Source organism: Clarias gariepinus, chromosome 24, assembly GCF_024256425.1.
Source record: "Clarias gariepinus isolate MV-2021 ecotype Netherlands chromosome 24, CGAR_prim_01v2, whole genome shotgun sequence".
NCBI lineage: Eukaryota > Metazoa > Chordata > Actinopteri > Siluriformes > Clariidae > Clarias > Clarias gariepinus.
In genome coordinates, this window is record NC_071123.1 from 24,683,326 (window position 1) to 24,701,920 (window position 18,595).

The following is an 18,595-nucleotide window of genomic DNA, read 5'->3' on the forward strand; positions in this document are numbered from 1 at the left end:
CCTAACTTAAAGGGAAGTAGGGGGTTAGATGACAATTTTGTTTTTTGTACTTTTTTTCACTCTGTTTATCTTTAGGGTGTTAGGGAAGTTGTTTGTATTTATTTAAACTTCTTTTACCTCTCATCAAAGGTAAGACAGAGGTTCAAACAGGAGTTTCTTTTTGTTTGTTATTTTGGCGTGGTCTGCCCCTGAAGATTTATCCCTGATTAACCAAATAAATATCAGATTGATATCTATCTATCTATCTATCTATCTATCTATCTTAGTGGCAGTTATTTTCTATCCGTCACCTTACTCATAATTTATCTGTTATGATCAACCACTAGAGGTCGTAACACTGCGCTCCAACATTAATGGTGTAGGTGAGAGGTCCAGTCTTTGTAATTATTTTCCCAAGTGTCTATTTGTCTTTTCTGTCGTCACATGCCAAGACCTCCTGTCCGGTCGTGGTAAGTGGGTAAACTGTTTATTTTGTACTTCCAGTTGCAGGTTTGGTTTCAGGAGCTCAATACGAGATCTGAAGTTGTGATGCATAAACAACATAGCAGGTGTTCGGTTTGTTGTAGCATGAGTTTCTGTAGCTGAAGAGAAAGTTGTCCACCTTGTGTTGCAGAGGCAAGCCCTCCTGGTTCATAGCTTTAACAGCCCTTTTGAAAGTTTGAACAAATCTCTTGGCTAAGCCGTTTGTGGCTGGGTGGTATGGTGCTGACTCAAATTATGTTTGATGCCATTCTTTCTAGTAAAAAAAACTGAACACATCAGAGGTAAACTGTGGTCGGTTATCACTCACAATCTGCTCAGGTAGACCATTCTGAGAGAAGATGGTCCTAAAAGCACTCACAGTATTTTCTGAGGAAGTAGATTTCAATGGTATAATTTCTGGCCACTTGGAGTGGGCATCAACTGTGTTCATAAACATGAAGCTCAGGTGTTGTGATGGCAGGCGAACACTTTAAACTTCTCACACATAAGCACTTCTCACGCAGGGCACAATAAGCTGCTGGCCCTGTGCTCTTGTGTGTGCTCTGCTGACTCAGCCTGCCTCATGCCACCTGCTCTGCACTGCTCATCTCACCAAATTATGATTAAGAGAATCATAGTACTATGTCTCTATTAACACATTTAAGCTCAGGTAGCCGAGCTGTTGGCCGTGAAGACCCAGCTGGAGAGCGTGAAGAAACAGAACGCTGGTAAACACACTCAACACTTAACACACCACATCCTGATTATTCACATTTAAAGCAGAACATTATATAAGAACTAGGAAGCACAATCAAAAGAGTCTTGTTTAGCTGTGTTGTGTTAATAGCTACAGTATGTGTTGTGTGATCAGAGCACCTGAAGGTGGCGTTCAGCGCCGGATTACCTGCAGGACAGAGAGGACCGTTTACCACTGAAACCACTCTGGTCTACAGTAAAGTCATCAGCAACGTCGGAGAAGCTTATAACCCACACACAGGTCCTAGAATTAACACACACATGTGGATCATTAAAACTAACTCACTTTATTGTATACATGTCCGCTGAACTTGTGTGTGTGTTTCATAACAGGCATGTTCACGGCTCCAGTTAAAGGCGCGTACTACATTCGCTTCACAGCCGCCGCCTACCACAGCAATGACAACAACATGGGCGTTCATTTATACAAGAACAAGGAGCACCTGATGCACCTGGGCGAGTACGACAAAGACGGCACGGCGAGACACGTGTCCGGTGCTCTGGTGCTCAAGCTGGAGGTTGGAGACGTTGTGTATCTCCGCCTCCTCGCTTTTGTTTCTAATCACTTGGAGAAACTAGTCCATGCCTTTATCACCAGCAGGGTGGATTATTGTTATGGTCTCCTCACCGGCCTTCCCAAGAAGACCATTAGACAGCTGCAGCTCATCCAGAACGCTGCTGCCAGTATTCTAACTAGAACCAGAAAATCTGATCACATCACACTAGTCCTCAGGTCCTTACACTGGCTTCCTGTAACATTTAAGATAGATTTTAAATCATTCATTGGCCTGGGACCTAAATACATTGCAGATATGCTCATTGAATATTGTAGCGTTTTTACGCCGGGAAGAATGCTGGAGAGACGAGTGAGCTTATTTGCTGCCCAATGCAATGGCTGGGAGTACTTTATTTAGCACACAGCAGGTATGGCATGAGCAGCACCTTCACTCAGGAGCCTACATCCAATTCAGCACTAGCTTGAACTGGAGCACATTTCACACGTCACACCCCCTCACACAAACAGGGCCGAAGCCACCAACCCAAACACCTTTCCCCAACATGGTGAACACACACCGACATCCCCGCAAGGCATGCTGGTCGTCAGCCGCCGCCCCGCCCACGCCACACTGCCCCCACCCGAGCTGTGACCGTCCCTGGTCACCATGACGAACTTCGCCTTGGAGGCATGGAGGCGGTCGGCGCTGGTGGTGGGAACGCCGGCGTCCTTTGGCAGGTGAGGGATGAACGCGAACGTAGTCCTGAGGCGGTCCGGCCTCCACAGAGTTCGATGTCTCCCCGGCGTGCGGCTGGTGAGGCGCAAGACAGTCCCGGTAGAGCAAAACTTGTGCCCGCCCTGCCAACCGCACCCGGTAGATGACATCGGAGAGCCGAGCTGGCTGTGAGTGTCCACGCCCATTCGCCCCATAGGTGCCCCCACCCAAAAGTCTTGCTGCGGTGCCCGCGAGCGCTGGGTGGGGCCCTTCTGCCTGGCGATGAGCGGTTCACAGTTCCACAACCCGTGGGAAACAGTGGAGCCGGTGTCCACGAGCGCCCGCAGTAAGACGCCGTCCGGCCCACAGTCGATGTAAAGCCCCGCGGGGCTCCACAACCGTCCACCAGGCGCTAGTTTAGCGGCTGCTGGTGTACGCTGTCCCTCAGGCCTGAGAACGTTGCAGTGGTAGTCCGGCGGTCCCTGGCCTCGGCGTCGTCACGGAATCTCGGAAGCGGTGTCGAGGCCTAGCCGCGACGGGTAGCCCTGTCCCCGGCTAGGTTCACGAACCGAGCGCCACTGAGCTGCGGGCGGTCGCTCGGCTCTTCCGCCGCGATGTGCCGCCAATATGGGCTCAGCGCGCTTGGCCTCGCGCAGCGGCAGTTCGCTTTGCCGGCTAACAGCGCACGGAGCTGTATCTTGCTCCGGCTTTTGCGCAGCGCCAGCCTCCGCCCCGAGATCCAGCGCCGGGATTTTCTGCTTCCTGCTCCGCGTTGGTTGACGTGGTGCGCTCGCGCTAGCTCCGCCAGGAAAGCGCTTCTTCTGCGCGAGTAGCCGCTCCGCTACTCGGCGGCCTGCTTGGATCTTTAGAAGGTCCTCCTTTGTGTGCTCGAACCCGTTATTCTCCATCCCACTTCTGACACCAATGTAGCGTTTTTACGCCGGGAAGAATGCTGGAGAGACGAGTGAGCTTATTTGCTGCCCAATGCAATGGCTGGGAGTACTTTATTTAGCACACAGCAGGTATGGCATGAGCAGCACCTTCACTCAGGAGCCTACATCCAATTCAGCACTAGCTTGAACTGGAGCACATTTCACACGTCACACCCCCTCACACAAACAGGGCCGAAGTCACCAACCCAAACACCTTTCCCCAACATGGTAAACACACCGACATCCCCGCAAGGCATGCTGGTCGTCAGCCGCTGCCCCGCCCACGCCACAATATGAACCTAACAGACCACTCAGATCAGCTTTTAGCTATTATGCTGCGGCAGTTGGAACCAGATCAGATGTGCTAAAACATTAGTCCCATTTAACTCGAGACCTAAAACTCATCTGTTTAGCTGTGCATTTATTGAATGAGCACTGTGCTACGTCCGAACTGACTGCAATGTATATTTTATGTTTACCTTATATTTTTTTTACTGTTTTTAAATTACATTTTAAGAAGTTTTAAAAGCATTTTTTAAAAAATCTAATTGAAATTTTTTAAAAAGTTTTACTGCTATTATTTTCTATCTTTTTTATAATTATTTTCTTCTTTTTTAAGTAAAGCACTTTGAATTACCATTGAGTATGAAATGTGCTGTACAAATAAACTTGCCTTGCCTTATTTTAAAGTAGATTATTAAATCCAGCACATAAATGTTCATATCATCGCGTTTACTTAATATTTTTATTTTAGCAGATAACACTTTCATCTCTCAGTTCGAGTATTTTACATCCTCCAAGTCTATTTCGAACTCAAGGAGACTTTCAAGTCATGGCATCACCTAACCACCTAACGCCCTAAACACCAAGTATGAAGCCTAATCCTAGACCCTAAACACCAACCCTAAACATAAACCTCACCTAAGACCTTAAACTTTAGACCCTAAACTTTAACACCTAACACTTAACTCCAGACCCTAAACACTAACCGCTAAACCTACAGTATACACCAAACCCTAGATGCTTACACCTAACCCTAAACCATAAAGACTAAGCCTACACCCTAACCCCCCCCCATAGGCTTATGTACAGTATGTATTTATTTATTTATTCATTTATATATTGCAAATATGCCACTTTTGCACGTCTGCCTAATTGCTAACTTCATTTCATTGGCTTTGTAAGTTATACTTTCATGATGACAATAAAGTACATTTATTTACTTTAGGTGAATCTAAACTACAGTAGACTAATCTAATTTAATCTAATCGTGTCATGGTTTTTCACCTTGCATCAGTTGACTTTTCATCTTTCCATGTTTTCATGTTCCCATGTGTGTTACTATGGTTACCCTGTTAATAAAGTTTCATGATTTTGTCTCGCTCTTGTATTACAGTTTATTGATGGCCTGGGATGGCCCTGGTTTTGGAAAGATTGTCTTGGACGGTTTTGCTTTCTTTTCTTTATTAAAACTCTGCTTGGATTTTCGTCTTTGCAGTTTTACTAAAGCAAAGAGAAACATGAATTTCATAAGTGTTTATAAAAAATACTTCATGTTATTATCAGTTATGGAACAACTTTTTAATAATTTTCAGCAGAACCATGGACTCATATCACTTAAACATGTTAAATGTCATAATCATTCATGAACATCAGTTACTGCAGAAAGAAAATGAACAGTCATTTCCTTCTGTTCTTCTGGTTAGTAAGCAGACGGAAAGGTTTTGTAAGTACATTGGTGTATAGGAAAGAACATCAGCAGATCTCAGCAGTATACAGATTCTACCATGTTATTCTCACTCATAGTGTTTCTGCTGTTGGCGGTGCTGAGCAGTGCGCAGGAAGTGGAATCTTATGGAGACTGTCAACCTTCATGTGAAGAGCTAAAGCAGCTCAGAGAGCTGGTGTACCAACAGGCAGCCGCTTTATCTGAGATCAAGACCAAGATGGTGTACATGGAAAAGGAGAACGCAGGTGAGACGAAGAACATCACACTTCCCTTCATCACACCATCCTTTAATGAAGCTGTTTCTGCTCTTCACCAAACAACATCTGGGCCAGTGTGTAGGACGTGAGAACTACCTAAAAATAGAAATTCCCAGATGACATAGTGTTAGATTTATAATCAGTGCATGCTAGCAAACTTCAGGTTTTACTTAAAAAAAAAGAAAGTTTTAGAAGCGAGATAAAACTGCTTAGCTAAGCCAGGGTTAAGCTTGCACATGCATTTCACTTACTAAGTATTTTCCCTTTAATTGTCAACTTTCTACAACTTTAGACAGGAGGTTTACCTGATATATTTGCTTTGACTCACTACTTTACTCTCACTTGCTGGATAACTTCAAAAACATTGAAACATCTTAAAAATCTTAACCTGCTCCATGTTTCTTTATTCCTAAGCTCAAGCAGCCGAGCTGTTGGCGGTGAAGAGCGAGCTGGAGAGCTTGAAGAAACCTAAGCCTGGTAACACACTTAATCAATACACTGCACCCTTACACACATTTACAGAAGAGGAAATGAGAACCAGAATTGTCTCTTACAGTATTGATGTACCACTGTTACAGCTAATTAACACCTGTAATTAGCACGAGTAGTTTTTTCTTTTTATCTTTCTTACGTTACTTACATGCCACTCATTTTTTTCTTTTGTTGAATAAGTCATTATTTGTTTTCAGTTAGCTTCAGTCTCATTATGGATTATCTTCATGACTTCATTATTTTGCCGCTATACAATGTCCGCTGTGGGGCAATGTCTGTCAGGTCTACATCATCCCTTGTCAGTCCAACCTCCTGCATGTCCTCCCTCACCACATCCATAAACCTCCTCTTGGTCCTTTCTCTTCTCCTCCTGCGTGGCAGCTCCATCTCTAACATTCTCCTCCTGATAAACCCCTCATCCCTCCTCTGCACACGTCCAAACCATGTTAATCTGTCCTCTCTAACTCCAAACCATCCTACCTGCACTGAGCTTTTTATATTCTCATTTCTAATCCTGTACATTCTTCTCACTCCCAAAGCAAATTGCAGCATCTTCAACTTTGCCACCATAAACGCAAGTCTTAAAATAACATTTATCACTGAGAAAATGATTTGTGTGTCATCTGCATACCTCTTATGTCAGTGACACTCACGTCTAGTAGGTGGTGTTGTGCCATGTTGCTGCCATTAATTTCTTATTTTTCGGCTGGCTGATGCTGTGCAATGTTTTTATGTGTGGTTGGAATATTACACACCTCACATCTACAGTGATACAATGCTGAACTGAATATTGAACAAGTGTTTTGGGTGGTTTTCTAAGAGTTTTTGGGCTGGAAATCACCAGCTACATCTGGCAACACTTGTTTGCTGTGTGTTGTGTTAATGGCTGTGTGTTGTGTTAATGGCTGTGTGTTGTGTTAATGGCTGTGTGTTGTTTGTACAGAACGTCCGAAGGTGGCGTTCAGCGCTGGATTACCTGCAGGACAGTTAGGACCATTTAACACTGAAACCACTCTGGTCTACAGTAAAGTCGTCACCAACATCGGAGGAGCTTTTAACCCACACACAGGTCCTGGAACTAACACACACACACACACTCTACATCTACTTTACTACTTTGATTCCTATTATTATTATTATTATTATTGTTTTTAATAACATTTTTATGTTAATTGCAGGCATGTTCACAGCTCCGGTTAGAGGTGTGTACTACATCCGCTTCACAGGTGCCGCCTACAACACTGACTCCAATAACATGGGCATTAACCTTTACAAAAACAACAACTTGCTCCTGCACCTGGGCGAAGGCGCCAAAGACGGTCAACTCAGACACGTGTCCAGCGGCCTGGTGCTCGAGCTGCAGCCTGGAGACGTTGTGTATCTCCGCCTCTTTGCCGACTACGCCCTCTACGATGACCAGCTGCTGCGCAACACCTTCAGCGGCTTCCTTCTTTACCCTTCCTGATTAACCTCTAATGCAATGAGTTTATCTGCACTCAAGTGTAATTCTGTTAAATACTTTCAATTCATTATGTTACAAGCGATAATGTTTAGACTGAAGGAGTGACACATCACATGACCTTTATGAACATAATTAAAATTAAGAACTAAAATGTAAATATTTCTGGCTGTGGTTCATGTTTATTATCCAGGAAGAGCTTCCAGATACCATGTTTCATCTTTTGTGTAGTTACAACAACAACATACAGTAATGAGGACTTCATGAACTTTTTCAATAACAATATTGTAAATATTAGGCAAAACATTCAGGCTTTGAAAACAGACAATTTAAGTGATACAGATGATAAACTAACCACACCACATCAGAACCTAGAATACTTTCCTCCCCTTAAAGAGAATAAACTAATTTCACTAATCTCTTCTTTATAATCGTCAACCTGTGAATTAGATCCTGTACCGACACATTTTCTCAAGCAGATAGTACCAGCAATAACAGAACCCCTGTTGGAAATAATTAACTCTTCACCCAGCAGTGGGTATGTTCCCAAATCCTTTAGCAGTTAGTTTTAGTGGTAATAACCTTTAGTAAGTTGGATTATAAGTTATTAAGCCGCTAATTAAGAAACCTGACCTTGACCCCAGTTAGCTGAACAATTACAGGCCGATATCAAACCTCCCCTTTATCTCTAAGATTCTAGAAAAGATAGTAGTGGAGCAGCTATGTTTATATCTACATAAAAATGGCATACATGAACTGTACCAGTCAGAAATTAGGCATCATCACAGCACAGAGACAGCACTCGTTAAAGTAGTAAATGACCTCCTAGTGGCCTCTGATCAGGGTTGTGTCACTATACTTGTGTCATTCGACCTCAGTGTAGCATTCGACACCACTGATCATTGTATTCTTCTTCACAGATTAGAAAATGTAGTAGGAATTAAGGGTACAGCCCTCTTATGGCTCGGATCTTGATTAATCGTTATCAGAATGTAGATTTAAATGGTGATTATTCTGCATGTTCTCAAGTTGAGTTTGGTGTTCCACAGGGATCAATTTTAGGGCCACTGCCTTTTTCTCTTTGCATACTTCTCCTGCGCAAAAGACCTCGGTGTGATTATAGATTCCAGCCTTTCATTTGAAGCTCATGTAGATAATATTACCAGGATAGCATTCTTTCACCTCAGAAATATTGCCAAGAGAAGAAATATATTGTCACAAAACGATGCAGAAAAACTAGTTCATGCTTTTATCACCTCTAGGTTGGACTATTGTAATGCCCTACTGTCTGGTTGTTCAGCTAGGTGCAAAAACAAGCTTCAGCTAGTCCAGAATGCAGCAGCGAGAGTCCTCACTAGAACCAGAAGATACGAGCACATCACCCCTATCTTATCTTCACTGCATTGGCTCCCTGTGAAATTTCGCATTGATTTTAAAATACTACTCTTGACGTATAAAGCATTAAATGTTCTCGTGTTTACATCCCAGTTCCCCCTCATGTTTGTGTTTCCTTCTGGCTCCTATATATATAATTTTTTCTTGAACAATGTCTGCAAGTTACTGTCTATAAAGTTAAATATTGCAAATATCCCTCCGCGACGACCCGCTGCTCCACAACACCTTCAGCGGCTTCCTTCTTTTCCCCTCCTGATTAAAACACACAGCACACAGCTCAGTCTTTAAACCTACAATTAGTATCCAATTCAATTCAATTCAATATTATTTGTATAGTACTTTTAACAATTGTCATTGTCGCAAAGCAGCTTTATACAATCTAAAGAATTTTTTGATTTTATGATGTTCTTTTTCTGAAATGCAGTGTTACTTTAAGCCACACATAATAAAACATACCTTCCTAAAAGTTTTAACTTGTAAGGGTTAACCCCTAGAGGGTGCCACAGCACCCAAAGTCTGTTTTTTGTTATGTTATATTTTGATTAAAGAGAAACTTCAGTTCCCAGGCTGCACCTCGGTCAGGTGACGCCAGCATTCACCTGGACCGAGGAAAATAATTATGTTAATTATAAATAGCCTGACTGAAAGCCAGTCAGACGTCTAGCTTTTGTTCTCATTAGTATGGTTGATGTCGGTTGTGTTTTCATTAAGCTGTGACATTAAAAGCTTCAAACGCGCTCTAAAGAAAGAGCATTACTTCTTTTGTGTTAAACTTAATAAAAGTCTTTATTGAACCGCCAGCTCGCCTCTGCAGTTATGCCTAAACACTCACGCCAACTGAGGAACTACTACAAAACTTTTCTGTCTCGTCAGTCCACAGAGTATTTTCCCAAAAATCTTGGGGATCATCAAGATCTTTTCTGTCAAAACTGAGACAAGCCTTTATGTTTCTTTTTCCTCAGCAGTCCGAACCGTCCTTTGTAGTCTTCTGATGTCTGTTTTCGTAGCTGAGCCAAACCAGACAGTTATTGAGTGCACAGGACGGATTCAATGAGTAGAACTGTGTGAGCAGTCAAACAGTCAATGTGAATGTCCCACTTCAGGTCCTGAGAGATGGTCGTGCCCAGGAACCGGAATGACTCCACTGCTGTCACAGTGCTGTTCATGGTGGTGAGTGGGGAAAGTGCAGGTGGGTTCCTCCTGAAGTCCACAATCATCTCCACTGTTTTGAACGTGTTCAGCTCCAGGTTGTTGTGACTGCACCAGACAGCCAGCTGCTCCACCTGATTTCTGTATGCAGACTCGTCACCGTCCTGAATGAGGCAGATGATTGTAGTGTCGTCTGCAAATTTCAGGAGCTTGACAGTGGGGTCTGTAGAGGTGCAGTGTATATATATAGTGAATATGATATATGATGTATATGATTTGACAACGTATTAGGAATATGTACGGTCAAGTACAGAAATTACAACAGAATGCTGTAGTGTTTTACACTGAAACCTGGTGTCTGATCTACAACACACACACACACATACACACACTGGAAGTTTAAGTTCCCGCCCAGGCTGAGGAGTGTCTCAGTATGAGGAAGTGTTGCACTCAGCTCTCAGCAGTACACATGGAGGAGAAGAACAGTGTGCAGGAAATGGAAGCTCGTGGAACGTTTCAGGATCCACACGGTGAGCTGAAGCAGCTCCGAGAGCTCATGTATCAGCAGGTGGCCACTTTATCTGAGATCAAGGTGAAGTTGGTGTACATGGAGAAAGAGAACACCGGTGAGAGCTTCTTGCTTTTCTCCATTATACTCCCTCTCCATGTAGCAGCTTATACTGTTTCTGCTCTTTACTAACAAACACCCGGGTCGGTCTGTAGGAACCTGTACCAGTGTCTCACACAAACACACACACACACACACACACACAGACTGGAGGTTTTCTGACAGACTGCTCACTGAGCTCCTACAGGGTTAGCACTGCTCCAGGCTCTGAGCTTTTGTTTTGTCCCATAAACATCCTGTCCTGTCCTGTCTGATGGTCCACATGTGAAGGGGACATGCGGGTCCAGAAGTCAAAATGATGTGACCCACAAATATAAAACAAGATTATCAAATAAACTGAAAGTGATTTACAAATAATAAAAATACACAATAAATATAAAATAAGAAACAAAATACGATTCACAAATAAACAGAAAAAGAACAAGAAATAAACTTGATCACTGAGTGATCCACAGTGAAAGAAAGTGAAATAGACAAATATAGCATTCTGACATTTTAACTGGTTTATAATCTGTATTTCTTTCTTACTTTAGTTTAGTTTAAATGCACCAATTTGTAGATGTAGAGCGCCATCTAGGGGGCAAATCATGTAACAGCCTCATAAAAACTCTCTGGAGATGAAAACTCCCAATAATACAGAGCATGAATGATCATGGATAAGCAAAAGACTTTTATTAAAATCACTTATAAACTAACAAGTGAAGTCCATCCATGTTTCATCCAGTCTGGGACAAAATACATCCTAACCTAGTGGAGGAAATGCAATCGGAGGAATAAACCAGAGCAACTCTACAGCAACTTACATTCAAGTGTCAGAAAGATTTAACATACAGTCCATGTCAGTGCAAAAGTAATGGCACTGTTTGCCTACAAATTGTTGATTGTGAACCTGAACAGCTCCAACTTTCAACATTATAAAGTTTAAAGGTGAGTTAGGGGAAAAAAATACTAGAGAAACGTTTTTATTGACCATTTCATACATAAACAAACAAAATATCAAAGTGTATTTTTATGCCTAAATAAACTGGTTAAACAAACTGACGACACAACAAGTGGACAGTGGAATACCGAAATAAATTTGATGTAAAAGTTATAAGGGCCCCTTCACACGCATCACGTCAACCGCACTAACTGTAAGCCTACACAGCCTTGGCGTCTGTTTTGGTCAGTCTGATTGGTTAGTTCTAGTCACATGACTTGTGGTGCACCTGCGGCAATCTGAAAAATATGGATCTGTTAACTGGCTGCGGCTTGAGACACGTATGGGAAACTAAACTGATGTCTAAGATTCACTTGCCGTGCGGACCGGATCGTGAGACTTTGAGAAGCTCTGATATAGAAAATGAAAATACAGATCGGTAACAAACAAAAATAAAGTTAGAATATTTTGTCCATGTGGGAAAGTGCGGTTCTTCTTATATGTAGGAAATCATTTTAATATTAATAAATGGATGTGGTTAATTTCAATGAGCATGTGTAATTGACAACCTTGTGCTAGGAAACCGTTACTATTTTATAAATATATTCAGATTGAGTATTTTACTTGAGCGTGTGATTCGTTGTCAGATCTGGAGTCTCGACTGCTGAGTAACAAGAAAGAGATTGTGAGTCTGAAGAAAGAGAACGAGGGTAATGTATCTAATGGACCTTCAAACATTTATAACATCTATAACTTTCTAAAACATCTGAATATTTGAAATTTACATTTTTTAAAATTTATTTTCAAGCTCGGTCTAGTGAAATGTTGGCCTTGAAGAGTGAACTGGAGAGGACGAAGAAAGACAGTGCCGGTGAACAACAAACCACAACAACACTAACGCTCTGACTGAACCTTAACTATTTACAACTAAGATTGTATTCTACACACACACACACACACACACACACACATATATATATATATAGATACAGTGGAACCTCGGATTATGAGTAACGCGGTTTACGAGTGTTCCGGATGACGAGCAAAGATTTTTAAATAAATTTTGACTTAAAAAACGAGCGTTGTCGTGGTTTATGAGCTCCAAGTATCATGTGTAACGCATGTGCTTCTAGTTTTGACACCGAGCATCGCGTCATCACAACCGAGCCAACGATTTTTCTCTCTCTGACGCTGCGGGAAAATCATCTCCCCTGCTGGGTCTTAGTGCTCGTCTCTTACTGGTATAATCAATCCGTGTGTGTGTGTGTGTATGTGTTTCTTTCTCTTGCGCTGCAGAAGTGTGTGTGTTATGTGTGTGTGCGCATAATTTGACACCAACGGTTCACACACACACACACACACACACACACACACACACACACACACACACACACACGCTCTCTTTCTCTCTCGCCTTTACTGTGTGTCAGTGTTTGAGTGTGTGTGTTATGTGTGTGTTTGTTTTTCTTTCTCTAGCGCTGCAGAGTGTGCGTTGTGTGTGCGCACGCGTAATTTGACACCGCACAGGTTCGCACACGCTCTCTCTCCTCGTTAGTGTGTGTCAGTTTTTGAGTGTGTATGTTATGTGTGTGTGCACGCAATTTGACACCGTTGCCGGTTCACTCTCTCTCTCTCTCTCTCTCTCACCTTTAATGTGTTTGTGTGTGTGTGTGAAACAGAGAGGGGGTGCTTCACTCACACACAACCGGCACAGTGTCAAATTACGCTCGCTATTTTTACTTTATATTTTCTGTTAATTATTTTTATGTATTTATTTTTTTGAGCTGTGGAACAAATCATTTTAATTTCCATTATTTCTTATGGGAAAATGTGCTTTGATTTACGAGTGTTTTGGAATACGAGCCCACTTCCGGAACAAATTATGCTCGTAATCCGAGGTTCCACTGTATATTAATAAATGGTCGTGGTTAATTTCAATGAGCTTGCTTGATTGACAACCTTGTGTTAGGAAACTTTTACTATTTTAGAAATATATCCAGATTCTAGTTTTATTTGTCATATACACAGTCATACACAGTACGATATGCAGTCAAATGCTTAAATCTCAAAATGCTTAAATGCTGAAACCGTTACTATTTTATAAATATATCCAGATTGCGTATTTTACTTGAGTGTGTGACTCGTTGTCAGATCTGGAGTCTCGACTGCTGAGTAACAAGAAAGAGAACGAGGATAATGTATCTAATGGACCTTTAAACATTTCTGAGAACTTTCTAGATCATCTGGACATCTTAAACTCTTTTTTTGTTTTCAAGCTCAGGCTGGTGAGCTGTTGGCCGTGAAGAGCGAACTGGAGAGGATGAAGAAAGACAACACGGGTAAACACACACACAGCACTTTCTGCAGTAAACAACAACAACAACAACAACAACAACAACACTAGGGCACTTAGTGGACATTAACTATTTATTCTGATCTGAAAACATGTGACTGTAAAAGCATTTACACCAATGGTGTAAGTCTGCGGGGACAATAGTCTCACTGTTACTTTATAAGAGTTTAGAGCCGCTGACATTAGAGATTAAATACACAAATCTGTGGCCATCTAGTGAGCAAATGGTGTAACAACCTCATAAATGAACTTTAAAGTGTGGTGAATAATAAGAATGGGCGTGGTCAAATGTTTCATCGAGCATGATTGATTGATCGCTGATCAGGATTGCTCATCGTGTGCAGGTAACTTTTACTCACTCACTCACTCACTCACTCGTCAGGTCAGCCGTCTCTCTGCACTCTCACTGTATGAGTAAAAGAAAGAGAACGACGGTTAAGGATCTAATAGACCGAGTTCTCTTTAAACATTTACACTAACTTTCTAAATCAGCCGAACATTTTAAAATTGTGTTTTTTGTTATTTATTTCCAAGCCATGAAGAGCAAACTGGAGATGATGAAGAAGGACAATGCTGGTAAACACACACAGCACTTACTACAGTAAACAACAACAACAACAACAACAACACTAAAGCTCTGACTGATCATTAACTGTTTGGTCTGCTCTCATAAAACACTAGCATTTACAGCTAATACGTCAGTCTGCAGGAACACTAGTCTGAAAGGAACATCAGCAGCTCTGATGAGGTCCATAAGTGATGCCTGGAGAAGCTGAACTTCTCTCCCTCACACACCATCAGTGGCAGGAACCCACTTGGCTCTCCATGGTCGTTCTTTTAAACACTTTAGCGTTATCCTGTTCTTCTTGTGTGCACAGTGATGGGGAAATAATCTCCTCCCCTAAAGCACATGACTGGAATGGACAGACAGGTCCAGCTTCCTCCTAGGGCGTGGCTGCAGGGTGGTGGTGTCACTAGCAAACCTTTCCTTATTAATGACGTTCATGACAGCAGCCGGCTCCTGGCTATTGCAGGTTTCCTCTTAATTTACCTGGAGTCTGGTAGCACACTGAACTGAACACTGAACTGTGTTGTGTTAATCTCTGTGTGTCTCTCTGTGTTGTGTTAATCTCTGTGTGTCTCTCTGTGTTGTGTTAGTCTCTGTGTGTTGTGTTAATCTCTGTGTGTTTGCAGCTCAGCCAAAGGTGGTGTTCAGTGCCAAATTTCCTAAAGGACAGAAAGGACCGTTTAACACTGAAACCAATCTGATTTACAGTGAAGTCATCACCAACGTGGGAGGAGCTTATAACAAACATACAGGTCCTGGAACTAACACACACACACACACACACACACACACACACAGATCACTACAACTGACACTTACTGTATTTTGTTTAGGCTCGTAGCAGTTTAAATTCTAATTTAAAGTACTGTATAATGTTACTGTACTGTACATGGGATTTACTGCACAAACAGATTAATTAATTCATGATGAACTAATTCATAATTCATGCATTATAGGTTGCGCAGGACCCTCTTGTTTTCCTAAGGATTATTATTTTTTTCCACCCTTTTGGGCTTTTTGGGGTCTTAACATGCTCAAAATCTCATGACAATTGGAAGGTTGGAATCTGCTGCTATTAGGATGCCTGAGCGTCTCAGGGCCCGGGGCCCCCAGGGGCCCCACATGAGATTTTGCTGCATAGCTCAAACACACTTTAACGAAGGACATGAAACTCGGTACACATGTAGAGCTCATTGAGCCGAACAACTTTTACACTGCATGTTCTGAGCTCAGCTCAACAGGAGGAGGGTTATTTTGGGTCGTTTCAAACCACCAAACCAGGACGATGTGATCTAAAGACATTGAGGATGTAAATTGTAGAGGGATTTTTAATATCTCATACGGGTCAGCTGTGACGATTCCTTAAACTTATGCTCAAAAGTGATTAATAACTTTCTGTGACATTGTACTCAGTTACATCACGTTCAGTAACAAACATACAGTATGATGGTGTGATGTTGTTTTTTTTTCAGCATCTGTGGCCTATTGTACAGTATACACGTACACAAACGTACACACATACACATATTGACAAACACATTTACTCATCACACACACACACACACACATGTATTTCAGTGTAATTTAATTTAATAGTATTTTAGTAATTTGTTCCTAATGATCGCTCATATGGACCTGAATACAGGAAATGTTTAGTACAAGGTTATTATTATTATTATTATTATTATTATTATTATTATTACATAGTAGTAATAGTAATAATGTTTTTGTGATATTTGCAGGTGTATTCACAGCTCCAGTTAGTGGCACGTACTACATCCGCTTCACAGCCTCCAACTACCACTATCAGAATAAAAATCCAGGTGTTACCCTTTACAAGAACAACCAGCAGCTCATGAATGTGTCCACGACTGGGCAAAATAGCAAAGACAAACATCTGTCTGATGTCCTGGTGCTCGAGTTAGAGGCAGGAGATGTCGTGTACCTTCGTCTCCCCGCTAACCACAGCCTCTATGATGTTACTAATCTGACCCGAAACACCTTCAGTGGCTTCCTGATTTACCCCTCGTAATAAAAAAAATTTTTTTACCTGCTTAATTTTGTGAGACTGTAAAGTTAAAATTTGGTGAACTAAGACCGTAAACTCGTTCATTTTAATGTGTGTAACTTTTGAGCTACAGTAGCTCCTGTGGTGTGTGAACCTGCACAACAACACTAACACACCACTTCAAATTGTGGTGAAAGGGTGGATTTTTTTATATTGTGAAGTTGCTTAGAAAAATCCCAGGTTACTAAAACATATAACTAAAAAGTTGAAACAGAAAAAGTTTGAAATACTTTAATATGTTAATGTTATGAAAAGTCCTGAACGTTTAAATAAAGATTTATACTGTAATGTGTGATGTCAGGTTCTGTAGTGAGTCAGGAAACTCCGGCTCGGAAAGATTAAATCCCTGCATTTCACTCGTCCGGGTTTAATGATCGACCGGAGTGGGTTGTGTTTAGTCGGCAGAGAGACCGGATCTCATCAGCTGCTCTAAAAGCACGTCGGTACGAAAGAGACTCGTTAAGAGCGTCAGAGACCTCGGCAGCAGTAACCAGGAGAGAAGTGTGTTCTGTGTGCTCGTCGTGTTCCTCCTGACGCCGGGGTCGAGCAGTCTGCAGGAAGTGGAACCTCACAGAAGCTCCCAGGATTCATGTGGAGAGCTGAAGCTCCTCAGAGAGCTGGTGTACCAGCAGGCAGCCGCTTTATCTGAGCTCAGGGTGAAGATGGAGTACATGGAGAAAGAGCACGCGGGTGAGAGGAACATCACGCTCCGCTCGACCACACGCTGTTTCTGCTGCTTATAAAACCTCACGCTGTGTTTAAGGTCTCAGGGAAACCTCAGGCGTATGAAGATCTCAAAGTATGAGGTTTGAAATGGCTTTACATGGTGATGCTAAAATTAGAGCTAATTCCAAATGTAGATAAACATGACAAATACCGCTCAAATAAATCCAGCTAGCAGCTTCATCTGGAGAGATTAGCTAGCTTAGGCTTTAGCATTTGTGCATATTAAACAAAAGCTGGAAGTTTGGAAGTTTAATAAAGTTTAGTAGAACTGAAGAAGATTTATCAGGGTTAATGTAATATAAACTTATAAAATAGATTTTATAACTCAGGATTCGGAGATCAAGCTGAACATCTTGCCTCAGTAACAGGACGGTCATAAGTCCCATCCAAAGTGAATAATAACACGTGTGATCGAATATTTCAGATTAACTAGCAGTCTCGTTAGCGGAGAACACCAGGAGTGTTTGTGTCTACTTTCTTTCAAAATGTATTGATTGACCCTGTGTGACCAGCTTGGGACTATTCAGCACTGTAAGCCCCTCCCACACACCCCCATGTGGACCTGCACAGAGCCCATAGAGATCCCCCCCCCCCCCAGAGCGTTACAGTCTGGAGCCCCGCCGTAAAAATCACGTCGTTCAACCTCGATCTCCTTTTATTACTTAATGATGTCACCAACAAAGACGTCCAACTGTGAAAAAAACATAAAAAGGAAAACTTTTTTAGTGTAAGTTTGTATAATGTGGGCCAGTAATACTGTACATTTCTGCAGCTGACAAAAACAAGAAGCATCATGTCCTCAGATCCTAAAACTAGCTTGAGTTCAGTTCAGTACTACAGTAGCTTCCGTTCTTCAGTTATTGTTCCTGTCCTGTGCTGTCCTGATCCATCGCATATTACATTTGTTTGTGATAGGTGAGTTTGTCCTTCCACAAAAATAAAAGACGAAAACATTTTTATTTTTCATGAAAGAATAAATGAATAAATGAATAAATGAATAAATAAATAAAACAGTCCCAGTTGACAGTTTGGACACACCGGATTTACAGGTTTTGTCTTTGGTGATTTTTTTTTTACATTCTACAACAATACTGGATTTTTTTTTTTATTATGAAATAACACACATGGCATTTGGTCATTAAGTAACAAAAAGCAACAGTAAGTTATTATTTTAAGATACAAAGGTCAGCTGCACTGGAACAGTTCTTGCTAGAAGGGTACGGGTCGTCCCCGACTTACGAACATTCGAGTTAGGAATTTCCGCAGATAAGAACGGACCACGGTTTGAATCATTCATAGATGTGAACAAATCACAGAAGTAGCTCACCTGTATGTACAAAAAATTGACATGCAGTGCACCAGATACAATATTTACAATAATATACATTATTCTCAGTGTGTAAGTGAATGTATTAAACTGTCTGAAGTCTGTTATATTGTATGTGTGTTTGTGGGAGAAAGAAATCGGCCTTCAAAGAATCACGATGATAG

The 18,595-nt window shown here is 41.8% G+C and overlaps 2 protein-coding genes across 2 annotated transcripts; both read left to right on the forward strand.

Annotated features, from left to right (window-relative positions):
- Positions 1–821: 821 nt before the first annotated feature.
- On the forward strand, positions 822–7,839 carry LOC128511953 (uncharacterized). Its single transcript, XM_053484996.1, has 8 exons — positions 822–870; positions 1,128–1,190; positions 1,334–1,459; positions 1,552–1,750; positions 5,196–5,335; positions 5,762–5,824; positions 6,783–6,908; positions 7,018–7,839. The coding sequence occupies exons 1-8, from the start codon at positions 822–824 to the stop codon at positions 7,302–7,304; spliced, it is 1,053 nt and encodes a 350-aa protein (XP_053340971.1). The 3' UTR covers positions 7,305–7,839.
- Positions 7,840–10,301: 2,462 nt separating this feature from the next.
- On the forward strand, positions 10,302–16,658 carry LOC128512419 (uncharacterized). Its single transcript, XM_053485687.1, has 7 exons — positions 10,302–10,468; positions 12,037–12,099; positions 12,198–12,260; positions 13,666–13,728; positions 14,277–14,318; positions 14,937–15,062; positions 16,053–16,658. The coding sequence occupies exons 1-7, from the start codon at positions 10,312–10,314 to the stop codon at positions 16,340–16,342; spliced, it is 804 nt and encodes a 267-aa protein (XP_053341662.1). The 5' UTR covers positions 10,302–10,311; the 3' UTR covers positions 16,343–16,658.
- The last annotated feature ends 1,937 nt before the right edge of the window (positions 16,659–18,595 follow it).

Bases quoted from the DNA above. Each gene is read 5' to 3' on its own strand.
- LOC128511953 (XM_053484996.1), top strand. From the start codon at position 822: ATGGTCCTAAAAGCACTCACAGTATTTTCTGAGGAAGTAGATTTCAAT. The intron at 5,336-5,761 runs GTGAGACGAAGA...TTTATTCCTAAG, and splicing joins CATGGAAAAGGAGAACGCAG to CTCAAGCAGCCGAGCTGTTG. The intron at 5,825-6,782 runs GTAACACACTTA...TTGTTTGTACAG, and splicing joins CTTGAAGAAACCTAAGCCTG to AACGTCCGAAGGTGGCGTTC.
- LOC128512419 (XM_053485687.1), top strand. From the start codon at position 10,312: ATGGAGGAGAAGAACAGTGTGCAGGAAATGGAAGCTCGTGGAACGTTT. The intron at 14,319-14,936 runs GTAAACACACAC...GTGTGTTTGCAG, and splicing joins GATGAAGAAGGACAATGCTG to CTCAGCCAAAGGTGGTGTTC. The intron at 15,063-16,052 runs GTCCTGGAACTA...TGATATTTGCAG, and splicing joins AGCTTATAACAAACATACAG to GTGTATTCACAGCTCCAGTT.